This window comes from Parasteatoda tepidariorum, chromosome 1 (genome assembly GCF_982258835.1).
Source record: "Parasteatoda tepidariorum strain Cologne lab strain chromosome 1, Ptep-v5.0, whole genome shotgun sequence".
NCBI lineage: Eukaryota > Metazoa > Arthropoda > Arachnida > Araneae > Theridiidae > Parasteatoda > Parasteatoda tepidariorum.
In genome coordinates, this window is record NC_141755.1 from 71577290 (window position 1) to 71598068 (window position 20779).

Here is a 20779-nt window from a genome sequence, read left to right on the forward strand (position 1 = left end):
AGTTTAAAAGCTTTATTTGTAAAAATTGCATTAAGGGTAAAATATTATTAAATGTGTTACACATTAACATTTCACATTCACATAAAACATAGAGTATTTACAAAAAGTCACAATTACAAATGAAACATAAGGAAAAGTATCGAATTCACATATTGGTAAATGGATCAAACAAATAAAAATTGATACCTTACTTTGACATTATTTTAGAAAAAAAATATTTAATTCATAAGAGAAATAATGGCATTTGAAATATAAATGCAATGAAGTAATTTAAATTTTAAATACAGTGATATCAGTTTGCAATTAAAGGCTTATTACCCATTTAAAAGTTTACATGGTCAATAAAAAATTGGGTTTCTTATCATTAACAAAGAAAGTAATTTAATAATTAATGTTCTAAAAAGCTATACAATTTTAAACAATTTAAAGAATCGGAATTAAAAATAAATTTTATTGTGATTAAAGGATTATGTAGACTTTGCAGATAGAGTTATTTTATAATCGCATTTATTTAAGTAAAATTATATGTAAAATCAAGATAAATATAGGTTTTTCAATAGAAAAAAAATTAAAATTAATGAATTTTAAAAAGTTTTTACAGAAGAAACTAATCATTACCATGAATTTAAAATAACTCAAACATTTTTTTTTAAATTTCACAAACACAGAAAAAAAATTAAGAGCTAAATTTTCATTAACATGTTTGAGGCATGTTATATATATATAACATGCATGAGTTATATATAACAATATATGTGGCAGTGATAAGCATGTACATTTATCACATGTATATCTTAACATATCACTAAATATATGTTAAATGTTAATTAAATTATAATTTTTAAATATTTAGTTTAGCGATAAAAAATAAATCAGTTTTCAAGCAAAAAAAAAAAAAAATTCATAATACTTAGCTTACTTTTTCTTAACCTTTAAAAGTATTGTTAACTATGGTCAGAAAAGCTACCTTTTCTCTTTCAATCAAAGCTTTTAGTGTAATAATGAGAACTGACCTCACGTTTTGAAACATTTGATTTACTACACAATAAAATTCGCTAGAAAAAGCTGAACACGTTTTCTGAAAATTTTTAACCTTGCATTTGGTTGAAAATAATAACAATTATTAAAAACATTTTATGACAATTTTCTTCATTTTGTTTTTTTTAATAATAATTTCAACATTTGGAAACAGATGATACATTCAATAACTTTATGATAAAATGCATAGGGTTTTAATAAATTAACTTAGTAAGCAATCGATATAAAATTATAATATAAAAACAATTAAAAACTAATGCATTTGCACAGTTTTCATATTTCTTGTTATCTTATTTTTTAGTTCGTAATCATATTCATTATGATTAATTTTTTTTACTTGGCAACATTAATTTGGCGGTCCTTTATCTTGTCCTGGAGGTCCTCTTCCTTGTAAAGCAGTCATTATATCAGCACCTTGATAACTGCAGAGTTCGCAATATCCTGGTGGTCCTTGTGGTCCGGGAGGACCTCTTGTTCCTGGTATACCCTGTTTGCCAACTGGTCCTCTATCTCCAGGACGTCCTGGTTGTCCTACTCCCGGAGGCCCAGGAGGACCTAAAATAACAAGTTTATTTTATTTTATTATTACATATTGATTTCTTTTTACATTTTAGGAGAATTTTTACTATGCGCGCCTATCGATGCACGCCCTTTTTTTCATGATTGTTATTTCGCGTTTCGTTCACGTACGTTCCACAGTAGATAGGTTGACAGCAGGGGCGGATCTACTTAAGGGCTTTTTGGGCTGCAGCCCAGGGCCCCGTGGATACAAAGGGCCCCAGTCCCCACTGAAAACAATAGGTGATATTTCGTTCTCGTAGTCAAAGTGACAAACTTGTTAAGTTTACTAATAAATGATAACCAAAAAGTTATAAAGACCGGACCTTTCTTGTATTTTACTTATAATTGAAAGTACATAATCAGTATAAGAAAAGATTTCCTGCTCTTAGTTGGTAAGTAAAAAGAATTATAAATCCTTTCTTTTCTTTCTATTAATGTATTTTTTAAATACTAAATGAACTTTTTAATCGATTTTTAATGATAATTTCTGAATTACTGCACTCATTACAAAGTATTAAAATTTGACGTGAAGAACAATATTACATCGATTATCTCGTTCCCTGTTTATTACTAGAAAATTATCAAGTTCATTGTTTATTTTCAGAAAAATATTGAAGTCTTCTTTTACAATATGTCTGGTAGAAAATATAAAAGTGGAGCTGAGAAACAGAAATTACAGCTAGATCGAGAAAAAGAAAGAAAGAAATGTACAAAAACTGAAACTTTTTTCAAATTAGAACATAAAAACGAGAATGAAATAGCTACAATTTTCAAAATAAAGATCCGAAAAATATATATTCAGCTTCAATAAAGAAATGCAAAGAACAAAACAGAACATTTTCAAAATAGGTATTTCATTAAGAAAATGAAAAATAGTCAATCACTGGAAAGATCTTGATTATGTTATTCAACCAGGGTTGGTACTGTTTTTTGTTTGACTGGCAAACTTTTTTCTAAAATCCCTTCTCAATACACAACCAGATTTTCTGATTGGAAATACATAGGAACTTGTTTTTTGAAAATCATGAAAATTCTAATGAACATAAGAAATCAATGTTAGTGTGGTTGACAAAAAAAGAAAATAGATCTGTTTTAGACAAGCAGTTTCAGAAGCAATTAAGAAAAGACACATATTATCACAATGTCTTAAAACGGGTTATCGTAGTGGTCAAATTTTTAAGTATAAGGGGCTTAGCATTTGGAGGTTCCGATGAAGTATTTGGTCTCCACATAATGGTGATTTTATGGGTGCTCTGGAGCTGTTGGCATAGTTCGATCCATTCATTCGTGAACACATTGAACAACGAGAGCTGCGACCAAAACCGATAATATCGTACCTTTTTGGGGAAAGTGTATGAAAGATGTGTATCCTTCATTAAAATCCGTAGTCATTCTGGCTTACATTTATTTACAAGACTTTTTAGAAACAAATGGACTACTACTGATAATTAATTGTAGGGGACAATCTTATGACAACGCTGCTAATATGGCGGGTCACTACAATGGTGTACAAGCACTACTAAAACAAAAAAATAAATCCGCAGATTATGTGCCATGTGCTGCGCATTACCTTAACCTAGTTGGTGAAGAATCTTCTAAGGTTGCAATCGAAATTGTGAACTTTTTTGCAGTAGTGCAAAAAATATACGTTTTCTTTTCTACTTCGACCCATAGGTCGGAACGGTTAAATCGTGAAACAAAACTCAAATTTACGTTAAAAAGTTTAAGCCAGACCAGATGGTCTTGTCACTATGATGCTGTTAAAGCTTTGAAAAATAATTATGAGAACATTATGAAAATTTTCGAAAGTTTCAGCGAAAATGAGGATGAGAAAGTTGATTTCCGGAAAGAGGCACGAAATTTATTCAATAGCATGGCGAAACTCGATATTGCAATTTTGATTATTTTTTGGGAAGAAATTTTGGGGAGATTTAATTTAGTTAATAAAAAAATACGGAGCCCTGGTTTAGATATTTGTGAAGGCAACAAGTTAATTGTGTCATTAAAAGACTTCGCGAACAACTTAAGGCACCAATCAGATCAGAAGCTAAAGGAATACGAAGAGAATGCTAAAAAATTAAGTACTAGTGTGGGAATAGACTACAATGTCATAAACAAGAGACGCATTACTCCAAAATTTTCAGATAAGTCTACAGATAAAATCTCAGTATACGGTGCAGAAAAATTTTATAAAGAAAAGCGTTGCGTTAGATAAGCTGATCATGGATTTAATTAAAAGGAGCCAAGTCTTGAGATGTATAGCAAGAAATTCAAATTTTTAATGGATTCGCCAGACAAAAATATGGAAAACATAGATCTGGAAAGTGTACGTAATATTGTTGATTATTATTCAGATGACGTAGACGAGCATTTAGTGAATGAGTGCATTCAGTTAAAATCTTATTTACTTCAGTCCAAGCCAGAGTCTTACACCTCTTGCAGTGAAATTTTTATGCTAATTTATGAAAAGAAACTTGTTGATGTTTTCCCAAATTGCTGTACTATCTTAAAGATTTTTTTAACTTTGCCAATCACTAGCTGTGAAGCGGAGTGCTCTTTCTCCAGGATGTCATATATAGAAAACAAATATAGGACAACAATGTCGAACCATCGACTAAATCATTTATCAGTTCTTTCCATAAATTGTGATTTAACGAAGGACTTACAATGTGATGAGCAAATAAAGGAATTTGCAGCACAAAAATGCAGAAAGGTTGCTTTATAATTTATATAACATAACAACACATAACCTGTCAATTTCTGTTCATATACACAAATAAAAATAAATAAATAAAAAATAAATAAAATTATTTTATTGTCCTATTTTTCTTTATATACTTATCTACATCACTATAGAAAACAGTTTTTTGACAAAATGGCTATTAGGGCCCCTAAGTAGTTTCAGCCCAGGGCCCCACAAATTCACGATCCGCCCATGGTTGACAGTAAGGAGTTACGATGGATAAGGCTTTCCAATTTCGAGACCAACAATGCGTAACAATTTAGTCAGCGTTTTTGCAAACCAGCCACCTTTACTACAAGCTCAAGATGATAATCATTGATTTGAAGATTCAAGTGATCGCCGGAAGTAGAACCTAGTTCTTCATAACGACAGTTAAGTGCCTTAACCACTTTTCAGTTCCAGTTCATTGTTAGAGACTAATTATTTATTTGGTTACCAGGTTATTACTCTAGGTTATTACTCCAGGTTATTACTCTAGGTTGGTTATTACTCTAGGTTACCAGTACTTTTTACCGTAAAACCTATTTTTACCGGAACTTGTTAGGAAACCAAAAAAATCTTACATTTGAAATTTTTACCGCAATAATTACCGTAAAACCACTGAACTAAATAAATATTTCTGAAACAATTATGGTTTTACGGGTGATGCACTATTCAAGATTTTTCTTTGAAATATAACAGCGAATAAAAAGCGTAACCTCTAACATATTGTAAATAAGATAAAAACTAGTAAAGTTATTTCTTGTCGAATTTGAAGGTTTTCTGCTAGAAGTATTTATTTTGCACTGAGTTTTTTCAGCTTCATGAAAACTATTAGCAGTACAATTATGATCTTTACCTGCTACGTATATCAGAAGCTGAGATATTACACCTCATTAATTAGTTTTCTCAATTAGTTTTAATGTAATTAAATAGTAAAGTTAATTTTTTTTAAACTTTAATTATCAATCTACTCTATCTTTATTTCTGGTCGATTTATCAGAAATTCTTCCAATGCGTTTTAGACAGTACGAAATGTTTTTTGCGAAGAATACTGGTCTGAAAATGGCAACCGGAGAAGTTGCGAAGCTTGGTGACGAATAGTGGCAGTGAACTTAGCCTCTAATCTAATTAAAATGAGGAAAAAATAATTGGGCATTAAATAAAACTAACACGAAAAGTATTAACAAAGCAATCAGTTTCGGGGTTCGATGAGTGATAGCGAGCATTCCCCTAATATTTTGAAAAAATATATATAAAAAAACTGAGATAGCGAGAACAATAGAGTGCCCCTTGGAGTAGGTACTGCTACTGGGAGCTTTTCCAGTTTATAAAATCTTCCGTTTTCCTATGATTTCTATCGCAGTTTCTTGTCATTAAAAATCTCACTTTTAAGTCATTTTCATTGATTTTTTTTGTGAGAACATAAAAAATTGCCAAAACAAATGGGGGACCCTATTGTAAATTTTTACTAAGAACTGAAAGATTATTCATATGAATGCTGATTCTCTTGTTAACGACATTAGTTTCTCACCATTAATTTCTCTCCATTAGTTCCTCTATCGCGTGTGGAAATACATTTTAACCTAATTTTCCACCCTTGGACTCTAAGAATTTTCTTGTTCACAACTTTATTTTTCCATTTTTCGAGGGTAACTTCACATTTTATATTTCAAAACGCTATTGTTTCTTCTTAATCACGTCCGTTTAGCAAGTCTTGAGAATGGGTGTCTGTTTGTGAGCGCTTGAAACTGGTTGACTGTTATTTCGAGCGAATTTTTGAAGCGAATTAAATCAAGTAATATCTAACCACTTCAGTTTCTTGGGATTATTTGTGTAATTTAAAAGAATAAATATTGCATTGGTTTTAACATACCTGGCTGTCCTCTCAAGCCCATCGGACCTTCTATACCGACACCTTCTGGTCCTCTATTTCCTCGATCACCCTTCTCACCTGGAGAAGAAAAAGAATAAAAATAATGAGTTTTCAAATTTGTTGAGCTTTAAAAATAGCTGAAATGAGCTACAACCATTACTTTTATCTGACAGTACAAAGATGCGATAAATTGTTGCAGCCAAGTCATTAATTCCGTTGCGAAATCTCTACCTTCAAAATTAAGTTCATTGAGATCTCGAACAAAGCAACCTTTTTCTCGCTCTCTAAGGGCTTATAAATATTTATCTTCATTTAATTTTCTCCAGGATTAAGGAATATTGTTCGCTTGATGACTGAAGAAACAAAGGAAACTTTATCCTCCAGAAAAGTTCTGAAAATGGCAGTGATTTTTCATGAAAAGTCGATTAGACGAACGATGATTTATTCAACGCATTAGGCAAAGAGAATCTCAGTTTCAGAACTAATACGAAATCAACTAGAGCACAGAGGAAAGTTTTAATAGGTATTTAACGTTGTAATTAAGTTCTGATAAACCTCAGAATTTTTTTTCTTCTGAGGCATCTAATAGTGAGTTAAATAAGAACGAAAAGTTCAGTGATTAAAACTGTTTATTTTGCTAGGTATTAAAAAGATATTCAGAATTGTAACTTTTTTTTCTAATTTTCATCGAAAAGTTTTAATACGTTTGCAAACAATCCTAGTAATTAATAGTAATGCATTTTTTATAGTATTTATTGCTTCCGGGTTATTTTTAAGCACTTGTTTTTTACTTAGTTAACACTTTGGTGACCGGTCACGAGTCATAGCAATCTTGTTAGCAATGATCTCGTGGGGATTATTTTAAAAGGTAGGCGTAATTTTCCTTATTTTTCAAGTTTTACTATTTAATTCTCTACCAATTTATTATACCTTTACGAAACCCGATATATTTGCAAAACTTGTGGTGTACCATTACACGTAGGTGATTGTTATACTTTTTATCATACTAAAAAGAAATATTAAGAGTTGAATAATAAATAAAAATTTTTAAAGTTTATATATGAAGTTTGTATATATATTATTTTACTTCCACATCCGTTCCACAGAAAAGTTACCGGTCAGCAATGTGTTAATTAATTAATAAAATTAATTAAATTAAGTTAGTTATTTGGTTATATAAATTAAGTTTAGAGATTAAAACTGTTTAATTTTATTAGCATTAAAGAGAAATTCTGAATTTTTAACATTTTTATAAAATTTTCTGAGAAAAGTTTTAATTTGTTTGCAAACATTCTTAGTAAATAATCCAATTTATTGTGTTTATTTCTTACGGGTAATTTGTAAGGGCTGGTTTTTTGCTTAGTTAATCAATTAATATAACGCCCTGTGTATAAAACGAATTATATTTAAGAAAATATAACAATAAAAGCAATCAAATTCTAACGAATCATTATCGATGTCACAGCAAAGGAATCATTTAAATAATCAAACGGTATTTTATTTCCAGAATTTTTCTAACAATAAATAAGCGTCATTTGACAATAAAAACTAGTATTATTGAAATCAAATGTACTTGTATAAACTTTAACTGCTATTGACGTAAAAATAATTAAGCGTTTTTTAAATTAAAATTTGAATAAAAATGTGATTGAGAAAATTGAAAAAAAAAAACAGCATTGACTTTCTTCAATGAGACAATAAAGAAAAAAAAAACCTTTTTGTAGAATATTTTAGGTGACAGAGGCTGAGGAAATTGAAATTAAATGTTTCTTTCTACAATGGTGTTATTGCAGTTAAAAAAAACTTATTAAAAGAATATTCTATTTGAAAATCATTTGTGGCAGAAATTAAAATAAAGTTACGATTTCTACAATAATCTGTTAATTAAATAGCTTATTAAGATATTATTTTATGTGCAGTCAACGGTTGAGAAATCTGAAATAAAGTGCTTATTTCTTCTTATATAATAATGATTAATAATTAATCTTTTATGATATAATAACTAAAGAACTTGCTAGAAGAATATTCTCACTGTTAAAAATTTTTCGGAAAAAATGGGTAAATAACACTTTATTTAATTGTTATTCTGCCAAACTAAACAGTGAAATAACCATAAATAAGACAGTAATCAAACTGTTAACATTGAGTAAAACCGCTTATTAACTGCTGTCACCTAATACGATTAAACAATCAGAATTTTATCGCACCAACTAAGTCTACCTGATGAAGTCACTTAGCTCCGTGCAACTGCTTACATATTATAGCCAAGAGGGCTAATCAGTTAGTAATTAAAAGTACGATCTGTGGATTAATAATGTGTGAATGGGTCCGCCCAATGACCGTGTGACGCCATATGGCTGTGTTGTGTGTGTGGCTGAGTCTTATTCTTGGCCATAGATGGCGCCACTTAAAAACAAGAAATGCACTCTCTGCCTCAAATTCGTCTGGTTTCACTAATCAGGCTTACTGTTATTGGCATGTGGCATTAGAAAAAACAACAGCATACTTAAAACGCTTATTGGAAAAATGATCTAGTTAACAATGTAGTAGGGATTGCGTTTTGCAGGGGTCTTTAAATTTCTAGCCATTAAAGTTTAAGATAAAAAAATATTTAAATATGCAAGTATACTTTTTACTTATGTCATTAAGAATTCAACTACTTGAAAAAATATTCTTATTTTTAAATATAATTAATAAATTTTCAACTCAGCAGGATAATACAGCAATAGTAACTTTTCGGTTTTATGTTATTTTTCTCTGATTACTCAGACTAGTAAAAAATATTTGACTCTCTTCCTTATTATAAATATTTAATTTTCTTTAAATATAAATGGCTCTCTAAAGTTTTAGAAAAAAGATCCTTATTGTTCTGCAAGTTTCGGTTATGTATTAGAACTTTTTTACTTGCATGGACAAAAATCGAAAAATAAAACATTGAATGAACGTAAAAATGAAAGAAAAAAAGTTGAAATGCTAACTTTATTTTCAATTGGTATTTTTAAGCAAACCAAATTTTGAACAAAACATAATATTTTCTGTAATATATTATTGGAACGCGATTTTTTTTAATTAAAAGGGAGATGCTTATTATTATACGAAATATCAAAAAAATAAACTCAATTATGTTCAAGCTTTTAATACGTATTTAGAACAATGTGATTGTTGACTTATTATTAATGACATGTGCTCTAAATAATTTTGTTCAATATTTAAATTTTAAGGATCATTAAATTTTGGATATCAAAATTATTGCATCAAAACCAAAAACAATATGTAAATAAAAAATGAAGAGAATGGGAAGTACTTTTTCCGATTATATTTTCAATATGTTGATGTACTTAAATTTTTATTACTGGTGAATTTTTAATATTACTTTTTAGGGGATTGGCAAGTTTAAACATACAGTTTTTTGCTAATTAAATGATGTTTTGTTAATTTTGGTGATTAGTCCTATCCACTTTTACCTTAGTTACAACAACTAGTGAGAGTTTATTGAACTAAGAATTATTAGCTTTAAAAGAAAAATAGTAACTGCTATAAAAAAGAAACATTTTCCTATTTAAACTGTCTTACGTATTAAAACGGTTAAGGTTAAAAAAAAAGTTCTAAATTTCTAACTTACAAGTTCTGAACTGTTTTACGTATTAAAACGGTTAAGGTTAAAAAAAAGTTCTAAACTTCTAACTTACAAATTCTGAACTGTCTTACATATTAAAATGGTTAAGGTTAAAAAAAAAGTTCTAAATTTCTAACTTACAAGTTCTGAACTGTCTTACGTATTAAATCGGTTAAAGTTAAAAAAAAGTTCTAAATTTCTAACTTACAAGTTCTTTCTGACGTTAAGGTCGAAACTTGTGCACTGTACAGGAAAAGTTTTTAACTCTCAAACGTTAGGTTTCAAATATTTTTATATCTTCAAAATTATTTATAACACTCAATAAGTAAACTTATATTCAAGAAATAATTTTATTTCTACTAGCAAGCATTATAATTAAATGGTCAGAAATTATCGCCAAAAAAGAGTATTTCCACTGATAGAGGGTATAATCACCAATTATAGACTAACTTCTATATTGAAAGCTCTCTTTGACGTTAAGTGCTAAACTTGTCCACAAATAATTGAAAACAAAGTCTTATAATATCAAATGTACGTTACATTCAGCTTAAAAATGTTTTCACGTCTTCAGAATTATTTATAACACTCTCTATGTAAACTTATATAAAACAAATAATTTTATTTTTATCAGCATTATACATAAATTGCATGAATTTGTGGTGTAATCAACAAACTAGATTCAAGTACCAAAGTTAGGGACCTGTCGAACCTGTAAACTTTTATATATCATCAATGTATATTTTGTAATCTTCTTCCTGAAGTATAACGAACTGAACAGAATTTCAAGTGAATGAAATGTATATATATCATCGTAAAAGTTTGTTTCTACTCTCTTTTACGCTTTGTTTTACGTCGATTCTTTTGCTCTACGTGTTTGACTATAATCCAAGATGTTTTTAATTTAGTTGTAAAAATTTTATTAAAGTTATCTTTGACGATTGATCTACCTAAAATGCAGAATTTAATACAAGCAACCCTTCTCACCAAAGATAAGTAGTGACCTTCGGACGCGATGTCAACACGCCTACCTTGACAGAAACTCCCTCTTCGATTTCAACATGCCTGCTTTGATGGATTGACCACATTGAATAGCTGACGTGATACTTGTGACTACGACATTGTCCACCACCTCGCTCTGTTGCTACTCAGTTTCGATCACACATAACGTCAGCCTGCATACACTGGACTGCTAATGGCAACACTGGAGCAATTACGACCCTGAACTTAATACAGCTCTCACGATCAACAAAAAGTATGGTGATCTTAACACAGCTTTACCGGTTTCTCACAAAACAGCAATGAATCAACTGCTAGTACTCGTTCATCGAATTCTATCACAGATATAATTCTGGTGAGGGGAGTACTGTAGTGTGTCTACCACTACAATAATGCGATTCCAATTCACTAGTATGTCAGACATGTTAACTCAATTCTATGATGGGCAACCTTTTCATAGATGAAGGTTGACATTGTAGATAACAACTCTCCCCACAAACTTATCACAAATAAAGAGTATTATCACCAAGATTATCCCCAAGAGTATTATCACCAATAGAGAGAATAATAAACAATTTTAGACCAACTTCTAATTTAAAGGTTCTCTCTGACATTAAATGCCAAACCAGTCCACAAATATTTGAATAAAGAGACTTAAAATATCAAATATACGTTAAGGGTAAAAATATTTTTAAATCTTTAGAATTATTTATGAAACTTTTTAAATGAATTTATGTTTGTAAATTATTATGCGTATTATTTCTACTAACATTATAAATCAATTGTTTGAACTTATCCCTTATCGTTAAAAAGTAATTTCAATTCATTTCATAAATATTTAAGTTCTCTTTTTTTTTAAGCCTTCTCTTATAAGGGAGAGAAGCATAAAAGCAAAATTCTGTTTCGTTTCTTTGATAAAACAGATCAATTTCGAATGAAAAACAAGCTCTTATTCTGAAAAAAAAAAACGAAAACACATCAGTCATTATGACATGAAACACATGTAACACAAAAACAAGATAATTAGGGTATATAAATTCAGATTCTGATTTTAGTGTACATGGATATCATTAAGTGTTTACTATTACTTAGAATCACTAACAAAAAAAAATCTGAGACAAAATTTGCTTGAAACATTTCTAAGTTATGGATCGATAGTTATATTAGATAGATATATGAATTAGACAGATATATTATAGATTTGGCGCTTGGAGATCTTAAGTTTAATTGATAATATATTTTAAGTTTAATTCAACCATTTACAAATGACAGTAGTGGTATAAATAATGAAAAGGGTATAAATAATTAAAATAAAACATTTAATGAACATTAATCAGTAAGTAGTCTTTAAAGAATAAGCAAAAAAAAATCATAAACTTTTTTCAAAACTTTTTCGCACAGTAAAGAAAGAAAACATATATTAATCTATAAATAAAATCTCACGAACAAAAGTAATTAGTAATAACAAAGATAAATAACTATTTTCAAAGGTTATTAAAAGTGATAAATTTTCTTTCGAAAACGTTATTTAGAGAATCATTAAGCATTTTCAAAGGTTATTAAACAAGATTAATATTCTTTACAAAGACTATTTAAAATTAATTATCTTTTAGAGAAAAAATGTTTTGCTTATTGAAGGAGAAATATTTAAAATTTGGATTGCAAGTTATAATAACATTCTTAATGGATGCTCATATTTGAATGATAATTTTGTACATCCATATTCCTATAGCGTAATATACATAGTGACAAACATTATTTTTAAAAATAGAATTAAAAACAATTTTTTTCTCCTGAAAACATTTTTCCAATTTAAAATTCTTTTTATATGCTATTTAATTTTACCTTTTGGTCCATGAGGTCCTGTTGGTCCATGCATACCCGGAAGTCCCATGAAACCTCGTTCCCCTGGCAGTCCCGGGGTTCCAGGATCGCCTATAAATTACACATAAGAGCAGTTAATATGTATAAATATTACACATTTTTCTGCAAAAATACATTTAAGAAAAGTCTAAATATTTAACCAAAAAGACTTCTTTACCTCAAGAAATATTTTATTAATGTTGCATAAAGAATAAGTTACACAAAATGTTCTTATTATAATATTGACAAATATACGTTTCGTCCTGCTTTCCTAATAAATCTAAATGAAAACCTTAAACTCAAATCAATCTTTTATCAAAAAGGTGGTTTACAGTCAAACTTGTTTTAACATCACAAAAATTGGTCTGAAAAAAGTAATAAACTTAAAATAATTCAATCTTTAATTTAAAAATTGGTTTACAATATAACTTAGTATTAATTCAACGTCACTCTAGAAAATTGGTAAAAAAAAAACAATAAATTAAACTAAACTCAATCTTTCATCTGAAAGTTAGTTTACAGTTAAACTTAATAGTTAGTACAACGTCACACTGAAAAATCGGTAAAAAAATAATAAACTAAATCTAATTCATTATTTCATCTGAAACTTGGTTTACTGTCAAATTTGGTACTTGGTTCAGCGCCACAGTGGAAAATTGGTCTAAAAATAATCTTAATTGAAATTAACATTTAAACATAACAATAGTCTTCCAAAGAACACCACTACATTGGTACAGTTTTGAACCATATTGTTTACTATATTGATTGAAGCAAAATTGGCAGTAATTATTACAACACAAAGCTAAGAAAATTCTACAAGCAGCAGCAGGACTTACTCGACTGCTTTTGGAAAAAATGGTCTAAGGAATATTTGCTTCAATTGCGGTCATTTCATCAAGTTCGTAATCAGGACAATATCATTAACATCCGAATTGGCGATATTGTACTTCTACAAGAAGATGTCCGACCACGTCACATGTGGAAGAAAGCTAGAGTGGTAAACTTGCATGAAGGACGAGATGGAAAAATAAGATCCTGTGAGCTGAGAGTTAATGGTCACAATATAACCCGTCCGGTAGCTCTGGTCATCCCCCTCGAGGTCGACCAGGGTGGGGAGGATGTTGAGGTTTGAGTTCGAGATTAGTTAGATAGTTTGAGTTTCCTGTCCTGGCAACATCTTATTGTTTTTATATTCTTTTTGATTTAAATAAAGTTAAGTTTTCAGTTTGTTCTACGTGACTTTCAGTCTGATTTGCTCTCAACAAAATCCAACAATTAGGTTAAAAACTTGATCTGCAATTTTATCAGTGAAAGATTTAAGGTTAGGTACTTTTGAGAAATATGAACAAAAATCACTCTTCCAAAATATTAGAGAGAAGCAAGCACTTCTGTTTTTTTCCTACTTTTTTTTTGCTGTTCATGAAACTACACCGAGAAATAACCTAAGTGTTTTATTAGTATAAGTAGATTAAAAAAATTCTACTATTTCATCCCCTAGAGTCATGTTCCTCATTTAAGTATTATATTTTGCCTGTTTCATAATCTTTATTTTTAATTTGTTCCATGCTTTTATATTTTTTTAAAACTTTTTTTTTTAGAAAGGAGTAATTAAAATATCCAAGAATCGAATAGCTCTCTAATTTTTGTAATCTAGAATTCCCTAATGGTGTCTAGAAAGCAGTCTAGAAATGAAATTTTAAAAAAAATGAATGAGAAATGTCCAAATTAATAGCTTTTAAAAAGCTTGTAATGAATTGATATTTTACGGTCTCACTATAATGTCTTTTTGTGATTGATTTAGAGCAATAATTTTTATAACTTCAACAACAAATCCATGTACACTCAAATATTTCATTAATAATTTTGAGCTAGTAAAAACAGGTATTGGTTATCACTCTAAATACTGTATTTCATTTGCCTTTCGGTTAATTTTAATGAAATATAATATTTAAATAAATAATGTTTAAATTGAATGTTTAAAAAATTTACGTTTGTACCTGACTGTTCAAATTATTCCTGTTCAAATCTGAATATTCAAATGAATCATGAAAAGAAAGTAACTAAACAATAAAACAAATTATACCTTTTTGTTTATTCCTCTTATTTTGTTAGATTTTTTTTTAATATTTAGACTTTTCCAGCGTATTAGGACATTTTTTATTTATTTCGTAATAAAACAATGGGACATCAATAAAGAATTCTTCAACCTCCTTCATCTAATGAAATTCTTTCTTCCCATAATGTTTCTTTAAGGAAGACAAATAAATAATAGTCAGAAGGTGCTAAATCCGGATTATATGAAGGGTGCTCAAGGTTAGAGTTTTTTATTTTATTTTATCATGTTATGATTACGATCGTCTGGTATTTCATTATGTATACGCACAAAAAAAAAATGTTGTTTGGAAAAGAATGGATGGTTTTTTGGACTACGATGCTGTCTTGTCATTAATTTAACAGTTCACAATGAAATAATGCATTAATTGTTTATTTTTTTAGCAGTAAATTAATGCACTATTGATTTAATAACGCCTTAACTCACAATCTCGCATAATTGTTTTTCTTTCTTGATTTTTTTGACTTTTTTCATTGGTTTCGTCAATAATCATTATTAGATGTCACACAGTAAAAAGTCTGAAATTCCTTTGTGTGCGTCATCCGTAAAATCCATTTAAAACATAATGTATTGTACCGTAATTTTTACAGTAATATTAATTTATTTAATAAGAGGAATACAGTGATTTTACTCAATTATTACTGAAAAAAATATGATACATCAGTTTTGTTGTGTAGTGACATGTTCCGGTAAAAAGGAATTTTACGGTAAAAAATACCAGTCTATTTACTACTTTTTACCATAATTTGATCAGGAATTTTTATAGTTTATAATGACTCATTACTCATGAAAATTATAAATAAATTCTCACTTGAAAAAAAAAATCCGCTTCCTTTTTTAAATAAAGAACATAAGTTTAAAAATAAATAAAAGCAGTAATAAATATTTCGTCACCAATCTTCAAAGGCATAAGCTTACCAAACTCTAATTCTGATTAGTTCCAATTAGTTTTTGTTCAGACTAACTTAGGTTTAAAAATATTAAAAAAAATAAACAGTGATAAATTCTTTGTGCCTAAATTTCAAGCCCATAAATTTTTAAAATCTGATTTACATTAAAACTATTTTTTTTCTTCAGTCCAATATCTGTTTAAAAGAATATAAGATCAGTAAATTTCTTTTGCACAATCTTCAGAGACATAAGTTCATAAAAATCATTTACACATTATTTCCAAATTGTTTTTGTTCAGACCAACTTACATTTAAAAACATACAAAAATAATAATTAATTTTTGTGCCTAATTTGAAGACCATAAGTTTTAAAAATCTATTTTACTTTGGACCCAATTATTTTTTCAGACCAACATCTGTTTTAAAAAAATATAAAAGTTAATAAGTAATAATAATAAGTAAATATAAAGAGCTTTTAAAACTCCATTTCAAATTAGTTCCGATAAGTTTTTTTCCCAACACACATGCATTTGAAACATGCAAATACACCATTAAATTCATTATGCCCAAATTTCAAAGACATAAATTTATAAAACTCTATTTTACATTAGTTCTAATTATTTTTTTTTCCAGTATAACATTGGTATAAAATAATAAAAATACAGTTATAAATTTAATGTAGCCGAACTTTGAAGGCATAAATGTACATTTCACTATAAATTTTTTCAAATATACACTCCATGTTTATAAAACTAAATGTCACATTTGTTTCGATTAATTGATGAATTTTTTCAAGACCAACAGCGTTTAAAAACCGATATAATCATCAGTAATAAGTTTTTTATGCCTAAACTTAAAAAAAACGTAAGTTTATATAAATCCATATTGCATAATTCCGATAATTAGATTGCGAATATGACAGTTTCGAAAGTCTGTAAAACGATTCTGCGAATTTAGAAGTGTTCTTTTATTTCTTATTGATATTTTTTTAAAAACTTATCAAATTCATCGCAATCAAAAGGTATAATATGCTAAGATAAAAATATTACTACTATATTAAGCTCCCACGAATGATATTTAACAAAATAAACTGTATAAACTATAAAATAACTGCTAAATGGAGCTACGTAGCAGCAGCTTCATTGTATTGGAATTAATCTAATTAAGGAATTTTCAGCTTTCCAACTTAAAATTTTAATACTCAGAGTGAAAGCATCATTTCAGAATTAATTTAACGCAAGACTTGCACTCTAGGTTTAATGCTCCGCCACATAATCGCATTCAATGCCGTATTAGCGAGTTATGAGATAATAGACTTAACGATGTCATTGCATAGCATACATTAAAATTCTTAACGAAATTCCTAAATGTTGATAAGAGGCATATATTTAACTATAATAACGCATTATATGAGAAGCCAAGGGTTTGGAAGCTTAAAAAAATATATTATATGGCATAAGGTGAACCATCTCAGATAACGCCGTCTTGAAAGGGCGCTTTTTTATTCGTATTCACAAGCAATGAAATAAAAAACAGAATGATGCCAGTCCATGCATTGTAAAAAAAATGTATCCCCACGGGTATAAGTAGTGGCAATTACTTTTCACCTAAGTTACGTAGTGACGCGTCATACATAACTCATTGATCTAGTGTTTCACTATACCAATGTTCTTTTACACTGCTCTGAAAAGTAGCCATCATTTTTGTTTTTCTCTTACAGTAAAATTTGTAATTACAGTAAGATAAGAAACATCTAAGAATCATTTAAGAAGTTATTTTTGCAATACAAAATAAAGTAAGAATCATTAATTTAGAATGCATAGATACAATAATTCTTTAAAAAAAATATGTGTAAATCAATTTAGTTTTTATATCAGCGTAGCACTGAAAGAACCTTAAGATATATTCGAACTAGGCTTAACAGAACGGAAACGAATAGAAATTATAAAATCAGTTAATACAGTTCTCGGAGATTTAAAAATTAAAATACAATACTCCTTATTACACAACTAAGAGCATATATGCATATAAAGTGACGGATTTTTGATTTTAGTGATGAATATCAGATTTGAGAATTAAAACACACTGTTGCCAGCTTATTCCAGAGAGTAACAAAACTGCTCGTAATATTCAACTTAGCGTTTCTGGATATTCAAAGCTCGCCAAGTGCCAGGCTTGGTGTTTTTGTAAGTAAAAATACTTCTCGTATGGTGTGAAAGCGAGACAGTTTGGTGATTATTCAATTCAATTATCCAATTTGGTGATTATTCAATTTTAAAAGTTTAGACTTAAATTATACCTTTACAATCGTATATGAGCTTACGATTTGGTGTTAACCCCGAAAAAAGTGTTCCGTTACACAATTATTTGGGTTGTTCAACATCAACATCATATTTAGAGAGATATTACACCACAATTTTTACAGTTTAGCATTGGATAACATTCCTACAAATATTTCTACAGCGCTGATAACGTGTTCACTGAGGGGACAATAGTTAAAAAAATTTTAAAAATAATAATTGTTATTAACATAAGGTGGATTTTTATAGATTCTATAATGACGTGTTGTTCTGTAAGATAACGTGTTGTCGTGTTGTGTAAGGTAACTCTAATAATGCCTAATAATGTACTCATCTAAATAAAGTTCAATTGTTAATACACTCAAAATATATATTGATGAAACTTGTCTACCTTGTATTCCAGGTTTACCGGGCCTTCCTCGCTTACCAGGTTTAGATATACCTGGAAAGCCTCTAGGACCACGTAAACCACTAACCAATTCCTGGAACCGATCTGATAAGGAAAAAGAAATAAACATAAAGCCATGCAAGAAATGAATCATGCAAGTTAAAATGTGGGCAGCAAAGACATCCAGGCCTTACAGGTTAACCAAGATGAAGCAGGTACACAGAAGACAAAAGATTCACTTTATTTCGTATAAGCTCGTGACGATAAATCAATAGAGTTCGAGATTAGTTCGAAGAAGTTAAAGCTTTTGAGATGTTTTCCTTCTTTCATCAGTGACACGATAGCTCTGTGTGGACCTTGGCCTTCGTTAGAATTCCATTCCAAGCCGCCCAATCTTTAGCCTTGGGTTTTCATGAGGTTTCTTTGAGAATGTCTCAAGTCTCTTTTCGGAAAGTCTGCCCATCTGAGTTTAGGACGACCTCTCTTTTGACTGATTTTTGGTATGGTTAAAAAAGTATTTTTCGTGGTGCATCACGCATTCTCATAACGTGACATGACCATTTCAAGTTCTGGTGAATTTTTTGATATCCGAAATTTTGTAGATTTTGTATTGTCCACTATTTGCTTTTCCCTCTAGATGTCATGATCTTGAATTTCACCAAAAATGAGTCTGAAGCATTTCCTTTCAAAAACTGCAAAAAGTTCTTTATCTTTTTCAGCCAGATCACTTTGAATTCCACCAAACATACATCTTAAGCACTTCCTCTCAAAAACTGCTGGTAGTTCTTCATCATTTCAGCCATTGGCCATGTTTCAGCTGCATATGCTAAAATAGATCTGGTTAGAAATTTAGAAATAGTTTAGTTGATCTTTTTATGAAACCTGTCTCTAAAAATTTCTTACGTAAGATGGATTATCGGTTGGCAAATGTTATTCTAATATAGATTTCTACTGTTATATCATATTCTAAGTTGATTTCAGAGCCTAAATAAGTAAAAGGTTGTTTTAAAAGGATGCTACCAATTAAACTACTAAACTACTGCGCAAAATATCACTGATTCAGAAAAATGTTCAATCAATAGTACACGAAATGTAACTGGTTTGGAAAGACTGGACTTTGCGTCCAATATGTGAATAGTTTTAAAAGACCATCCAAATTTAGCCTACAAAATATGATATACTACGATATTATAGAGTGTTAAACTTTAGAAATAAGCTTAAACTTCTGCAAAAAAAATTAGCATGATGTGTTTGGAAACTGATTCAAATTTTTAAAAGCAAAATACTATTGATTTAGGACGAAATGCCATTTTCATCATATGCATCTACTTCTTGATATTATCAGTAGGAATATTCCAAATCACATTAAGACTTGTAATGGCTTTAAAAAAATTATTTTATTTTTGCACTTTTTGCTTATAAGCAAATTAAAAAAACTAATATATAAGCAGTAAGAGAAATATTTATAAAAAGGATGAAAGCATAGAGACAAAAGAGTTTTGGAGTATATTGAAAAGTACGAAACAGAAAATAGAAAGGAATAAACGAAATCATGCTCCGTGCGACTGTAGTTAAAGATGTATCAGAAAAAAGAAATCTGAAGCCTATCTTAGTGATATTTAAAAAACATTTTCTGCTGCTCATCCTGAAACAAAAATGGTTCCTTAAAGTCATTTTTAAGAAAATGTAATACCTGAAGGACCTTGTGGACCTGGCGGACCTGGACGTCCTGGCTTTCCACGACCCGGGGGTCCAGGAGGACCTCTTAATTTGGCTGTTAATTCTGCTAATTGTTCTATAATGATTCATCGAGAGCAATAGAAAATTAAGAAACTAAATATTTTTCACACAAAAAATGCATATATAGTGATACAGTGAAGAGAATAAATATCTTTTTTTAAAAAAAAGAGTATATAAAAAATGAAATTTATTTTTAATTATTAATTGTAAGAAAATAGTTCGTATTCCTTGCTTATTTCTATTATAATCATATTCGTTTATTCGCAATTTCACACAAAGTATAGACTAAGTGAATATTTCTTTCTAACAATAACATACACATACAATAAATATTATGAATTAATAATTAAAAAAAACACAAATTATTTTCTTCCATGAAGATCTAATCAAAATACATTAATTTTTTTAAAATTTTATACTTGAAATAAAATCTCTCTTACTTATTTTGTTTCAAATCTTGATAATGTTCCAATTTATTAAAATTATATTTTTTTAGACAAAAATTTCTTTTCTTATTGTTTGAAACTTTCTACAAAATGAGCTTTCTACAACAATTTAATACTCATTATTTTTCTTTGCTTAGCTTAATCAATACAAGATCTAAAAACTTTTCCTCATTTTTCCGTAAACACCCCAATTCATTAATTTTTAAGCTTTTTCCTCTCATAAGTTCATT

At 29.1% G+C, this 20779-nt stretch overlaps 1 protein-coding gene across 2 annotated transcripts in view; it reads right to left on the bottom strand.

Moving 5' to 3' along the window:
- Positions 1–20779, bottom strand: part of LOC107445377 (uncharacterized) — a 177142-nt gene continuing 156363 nt past the window's right edge. Inside the window, exons 38-41 of one of the 2 annotated variants that reach the window (XM_043039898.3) lie at positions 18367–18468; positions 12655–12744; positions 6198–6275; positions 1–1593 (exon numbers count right to left, since the gene is read on the bottom strand). In XM_043039898.3, coding sequence (XP_042895832.1) covers positions 1385–1593; positions 6198–6275; positions 12655–12744; positions 18367–18468 — 479 coding nt within the window. In that variant the 3' untranslated portion in view covers positions 1–1384. Of the gene's footprint in view, positions 1594–6197; positions 6276–12654; positions 12745–18366; positions 18469–20056; positions 20159–20779 lie in introns of both variants that reach the window. The other variant, XM_043039897.3, reaches the window with a different exon arrangement.